At 33.5% G+C, this 6,486-nt stretch overlaps 1 protein-coding gene across 5 annotated transcripts in view; it reads right to left on the bottom strand.

Moving 5' to 3' along the window:
• Vps13a (vacuolar protein sorting 13 homolog A) overlaps positions 1–6,486 on the bottom strand; it is a 228,418-nt gene that overhangs the window by 214,815 nt on the left and 7,117 nt on the right. For all 5 annotated transcript variants that reach the window (XR_004514896.1, XR_004514897.1, XM_033757746.1 and 2 more), the window contains exons 2-3: positions 3,130–3,173; positions 1,027–1,069 (exon numbers count right to left, since the gene is read on the bottom strand). Coding sequence is in view for 3 of the 5 variants with exons in the window: in XM_033757746.1 (XP_033613637.1) it covers positions 1,027–1,069; positions 3,130–3,173 (87 nt within the window). In the remaining 2 variants the exon portion in view is untranslated. The remainder of the gene's footprint in view (positions 1–1,026; positions 1,070–3,129; positions 3,174–6,486) is intronic.

Genomic DNA, 6,486 nt, shown 5'->3' with positions numbered 1-6,486 from the left:
AAAAAAAAAAAAAAAAAAAAAAAAAAAAAGACATGTGGATCAATGGGATGGAGAAACAATCAGAAGCAAATTCAGCTAGATCTTTCACAAAGGAGCCAGAAACATATACTGGAGGAAAGATCACCTCTTTAACAAGTGGTTCTGGGAATAGTGGCAGATACCATGTACTAAACTAAAATCAAAATGGATCAAAGATCTAAATGTTAAAACAGAAACGATCTGGTAGAAGATAAAATATGTAAAACTCTTGAAGGCATAGGCATTCTGAACAAAAGCCCAATTGTACAAGAAACAGTATCAAGTAGTATCAAGAAATGGGATCATACCAAATTAAAAAGTTTCTGCACAGCAAAGGAAACCAACCAACAGAGTGAAGAGACAACTTACAGAATGGAAAAAAATGTTTGCCTGCTCTTCCTTGGACAGAGTACTAATAGCTAGAATATATAAACAATTCAAAAAAACTAGACTTCCCCCCCAAAAAAAGACTCAGTCAAAAATATGAGTAACTGAAATGAATACACAGTTCTCAGAAGAAGTACAAACTATAAACACAGATAAAATAAAACAAAGCAAGAAACAGCACAATAACTTCTGGAAAACTGGAAAAACTTCCAGAGCAGACCCAAGTTTTCAGATTGGCTCCTGGCCACAGTGCCCAGATAATCTAGACCATGCTCTTTACACTACATGCCCGGCACCAGTTAAAATACTGAATTGGCAACTATTCAGAAACCTTGAAAATTGAGACTGGTAAGCTTTCTGTTAGATGCAATGCTTTGGCTCTCAACTCAATCCTAATACTTAGTAAGATGTGTCATTACTTAATTACACATGTATTGAGTGTTGTTGGGAACAGAGTATATGAACCTCACAATACTTTTTAAGTTACACAACTAAGTTCTACTTAAGAAGAACACATGATTACTATATTTTAAATTGAGGCTGAGAAACATATATAAGGTTACAATATAGAAATTATTCTAGTTGCATGTCCACCAAGAACATTCAAGAAGTATGACTTACCTATGTGGCCAACTTTAACTTTAAATGGTACATCCAGTTGACTCTACAATAAAAAAGTAAATAAATATGTAAAACATTAGTATATATAAAATTGAACAATACACAGATGTTTGTTCCTAAAATTAAAGTTTTTAAATTACCTTGCACATTCTTCAACTATGTAAGAATTTAACTGCAGTATTCTCAAGTCACTAAAATTAAAACATTTTTTAAAACGAAATGCCCACATTAATACTGATCAAAAAAAATCTACCCATGTGAGAATTACCACCTTTGTATGTTTTTAAAAAAAGGAGAGGTAAGACATACTATCAGTTTGTGCTTCTAAAGGAATTAAGACTTATTTTGTAAAATTCAATTCAAAAAAATTATTTTGTAAAACTATTTCTCTCCATTCAAGGTGGAAAAGGACAGCCTTTAGAATAAAAAGTGCGAGGTAAAGAAGACATCATTTGCAAAGATATGAGGTTGAACCCTTATCTTATACCATTCATAAAAATTAAAGTTGGGCATGGTGGCAGATGCCTATAATCCCCATACACTAGAACGCTGAGGCAGAAAAACCACAAGTTCAAGCTCAGCCAGGGCAAGTTAGTGACTTAGCTAGACCCTGCTTCAAAATAATCACAAGGGCTGGGTTCAAGCCCCAGTATTATAAAACAAAAAAACAAAAACTCAAAATGGTCATAAATTAAACAAAAGAGCTAAAGCCATAAAACACTAGGAGGAAAACATAACAAGAATTCTTTAATGATATCAGATTTAGTAATTATTTCCTGGAAATGATAATAAAAACATAGAAAATTTCAAAAAGTAGATGAGCTGGCCTTTATCAAATTAAAAATGTCTGTGCATCACAGGACACTACCAGAAGAGTTATGGAAACTTTTGAAATAAGGAAAAAAACATTTGCAAATTATGTATATTGTAAGGGATCAATATGCTGAATATACAAAAATCTCCAAAAATTCAACCACTACAATAACAAAACCTGATTGTAAAATAGCAAAAGACTTAAAAGACATTTCTTCAAAGAACATCTACAACTGGCAATAAGCATGCTAATAGATGCTTGACATTACCAGTCATTAGGCAAATGTCACTAGTCTTTAGGGCAATTATAATCAAAATAAGGTATCACTTCACAACCATGAGAATGGTGATTACCAAACAAAAGCAGAAGATAAAAAATGCTGCAAGATACAGAGAATATAGACATTAGAACCCTTGTGCACTGCTGGAAGGAATGTAAAAGGGTATAATGCCTATAGAAAAACCTGTGGTGGTTCCTGAAAAAGCTAAATACAGATTATCATCTGACTCAGTAATCTTACTGCTAGGTTTATAACCAAAGAAAATTAAAGTAGGCTGTGGAACACACACACGCACACTAATAGTCACTGCAGCATTTCTGGTAAAAACCAAAAGACAGAAATAGCTGAAGCATATGAAAAGCTGCAGGAGAAACAAAATAAGTATATATACCTAGTGAAGTATTACTTGACCATTAAAAATAAGATCTCCTGATACATGCTATAAGATTGGTGCACCTTGAAGACATTATCCTAAGTGAAATAACTAAACAAATAGAAAATATGATACGATTCCATCTATATTAAATACCTAAAATTGGCAAATTTTTGTGGGTGGAAAGAAGGGACTGAAAACTTCAGTTTGCAATAAAGAAAAATGTCCAGAGTCTATGAAGACATGAAATAGGAACAGATTATAGAGTTTCTCTTGGGGATGTGAAAAAGTTGTGAATATCAATACTGTGATAACTGTACAAAATTGTGCATAAATTCATGAAACCGAACTGAACATGTCATATGGTGTTAAACAAAACTTGAAAACAGATAGAAGATAATCACTAAAAATAAATCTATATTGGAAATAAACTACAAATATTTTAAACAGGAAAGAATACGTTGTGAGACTGTGCTTCTAAGGAAAGTAAAGCTCAATTTTGCAAAATTGACATTTTATAAAAATAACTTCTAAAAATTTTTCTCAAATTTAAATAATTTAAGGTGGAAATCTGAATGAAAGAAGTATGCACAGTCAACTATACTAATATTACAAATTCTCATAGTCAAAACCTACCAAAGCATTTTCTTTAATTTCAAGATTCTTGAGGGCCACAGCTCCTAAAAAAGATAATAAAAATAAACTTGAAATACTGAAATAATTTCATCTTAAAAATTTAATATATTTTATTCCTAAGTATCATAGTAGGCATAATCACAAACAATGTAACAGAAAAGAGAATCTACTATTTAAATAGCTCATCTTTATTTATCTGCATAGTATATAATGTTTAACCAAAATATTACTTATTGAAATTTTTGATTCCTGCTGTTTTAGTTCAACATATTGAACTAATCAGACTTATGTAAAGAATATGAATTTAGAAAAGTAGCTTAATACAAAATCAATAAGCAAAAAACATATGTAAGAACTGACAAATGAGATTACAACAAATTAAAAAACTGTACAGCAAAGAAAACAATGAATAGTGAATAGACAACCGATAGGTTTATCTGATAGAGGATTAATATTCACAATATATAAAGAACTCAAAAAACTTTACAACAAAACATGTAACCCAACTTAAAAATTTGCAAATAAACTGAATAGACACTTCTAAAAAGAAGTACAGGTGCCAATAAATATATGCAAAAATGCTCACTACCTTTAACCATCAGGGAAATGCAAATCAAAGCTACAGTGAGAGTTTTCATCCCAGTGGCCATTATCAAGAACAAAACAAACAACAAAAAAAACAAACTCTCTAAAACATGTAGCCAGGATGGTAACTATTGGCTACCAGCCAAAAAATGTATTGGCTGGTACACTCAAGTGATATGCTGAGGGCAGAAAAAGGAAAATCCTGTAGTTAAGTTTGAGCCAAGGGGCCACAGGATAACAAGGAAATGGGTGCAGATGCCAGTAGATCAGAGGACCTCATTCTGGCCACTTCCTTAAGCACCTCCAGCTGACTGCTGCTGGCATTGGATGAGGTCAAACCTAAGTGAGACCTTATATATAAGGAGTACAGAACAAACAAGGATAGACAAGTATATCTTCTCTCCACTTGGTTCTTTCCAAAACAGGGAAGAAAATGCCATAGGTAGGCATCTGTATCAGTGTAGACTGGGGCCTTGTCAGGCTTTATTTATTTCCTCACCTTTTGTAAAACATATTTTACTCCAAAAAGTGTTACCTAGTTTCTTCTTACATCCAAACCTCACCTGAGCACTTTCCTGAAAATAACATAGTTGAAGTTACCTTTAACATTCTGCCCCTTTAGAGGGAACAGTTAGTTATATGTGGCTATCAAAACAGTTTTGTCCGTGGCTATCAAAATAACAGAGGGCCCTGAGAAGTCTGTATAGATATTCTAAAATTAAGATAAACCTTCTTAAAAACAGTTCTTGCCCTCACAGGTATAAAATAATTCTTTTCCTTCTGATTCTTATTATAAGAGATCTCCACTAATTGACGGCCTACAGGAAAAGTTCTGATTAGTCAGTCTATTTATAGGTATAAACCTAAAAACTGTAAAACAGTTATTGTAGTTAAATACAGTCAATACATCTGAGAGTTCATTCTGATTTAAATGTAATTGCCTTCTCTATGTCTGTTTAATCTGTGTTAATAACAAGTTACAACATCTGCAGCTGCTTCATTTAAGAAAAAAAATTTTTTTTGAGAGAAACAATTTATTTAACTCTTTTTGAGATGTCCATGGAAAAATTCTTCAGATAGGTTTTCAGGGTAGCCAAACTCATTTAAAATATTACCAGATGAAAACTGATAAGCTCAAGACTTACACAGAGCTAACAAAAGCCTTAAAGTTTAATAACATAAAGATTACATAGGATTCATGTTAATATGTATGTTTCTGACTTTTTCCCAAGGCTAGCACACACCAACAGTCTTCAGGAAAACGTGGGTGAGAAAGCCTCCAAGTTGAATGCCAAGGTGGCGTTCAAAGAAATCCACTGGGATAAACTCATGGCATTTGTGATAGCAAGTGGCCAAAGGAAGAAGCAGAGAGAGTAATGAGAGCAGAGACAATGAATCAACCCATGAAGGCAAAGCTGAGGGACAGCCTGCCATGCTGAGTGAAGGCGAGGGCCTGTTCCATTTCTCTTTATCCAGCTGGTGTGAGGCATTGGAAGCAACCACGCTTGGCAGAAACAGGGTTTGCTTAACCATGAGAAAAAAAGCTAGTGTGGCTACTTTTTGTAGAAGAATCTCAGTAGTTGTGAAGGCTTCAGGGTCCTTAATAATTCCTAAGGCTCCAGTTAGAACAAAGTTTTCTGTTAGTTCGTTACCTAAGAATGCATGACATGTCACGTCCTTTCGCCAGTACAGATTATTTCATATAACTCTATCAAAAAAAGAGCTAGAAGAATTTTTTGATTACCCAAAGAACTAGAAGAAAAAGTAAAATCTGGAGCTATATCAAACTGTCTGCCAAAAAAAAAAAAAAGTAATGAAAATTTACATAAACTTTGAAATGTCTTACTGAAATACTTCTCACGCTAGAACAGGAAGCCAAGCAGCAGAGATTGCTAATGCAAAGGTCAGAATGGTTGGAGAAGGGAGATGATTCCATGGATGCATTAGATAAAGTTGTTCAGGAAAGAGAAGATTCTTTAAGGCTTCTTCAGACTGGTCAAGAAAAAGCTAGACCTGGTGCTTGGAGAAGAGACATCTTTGGAAGAATCATTTGGCACAAGTTCAAACAGTGGCCTATTCCTTGGTACCTAACTAAAAATACACCACGAAATAATTCTTTGCAATGCTTTTATTTTGTCAGACTGAAAGTGAAACACAAGCCCACAATGAGTGAGAAAGAAGTTTTGCATAGTAGTACCAAAATATATATTAAGTAGTTTATAAAGAAACTGTTTTTAATCAAATGATTTATATCAGTTGTTCTAAAGGTTACCATGGCATGTGAATTCCGAAAGTGGTCTTGATTCTACCGCATTTTGGGGGGGGTACCCAAGATCAAGCTCAGGACCTTGTGCTTGCAAGGCAGGCACGATGCCACAGAGCTAAATCCCCAGCCCCAATTCTACCACATTTTTACGAACTCAGACAAAAGGTTCAGATTAAATTTCCATCTTTAAAAAAAAAATGTATGTTTCTATTTGGTAACTGTCAGAAATATATTAACTTTCAAAAGTTCCACTTAAACTGCCTTATAGATAAAGACACTCAAGACGTTAGCTTAAACGTTTGTAGTTCACACAGTTTACCAACAGGCTAAATTAAATCAGTTGGTAAGAGTAAAGATGTCTTTAAAGTTGGTAACACACTTCCACACAGGTTGTGAGATTACAAAGATTAATATAAAAAATTAGTTTTATAAATGCAATGTCTATTATTGTCCGTATACAATAGTTTTCCTTGATCAAAGAGTTTATATATATATATATATATATA

This window comes from Fukomys damarensis, unplaced genomic scaffold (genome assembly GCF_012274545.1).
Source record: "Fukomys damarensis isolate Sample0158 unplaced genomic scaffold, DMR_v1.0_HiC HiC_scaffold_31, whole genome shotgun sequence".
Classification (NCBI taxonomy): Eukaryota; Metazoa; Chordata; class Mammalia; order Rodentia; family Bathyergidae; genus Fukomys; species Fukomys damarensis.
This window is presented reverse-complemented; position numbering and strand designations above follow the sequence as displayed.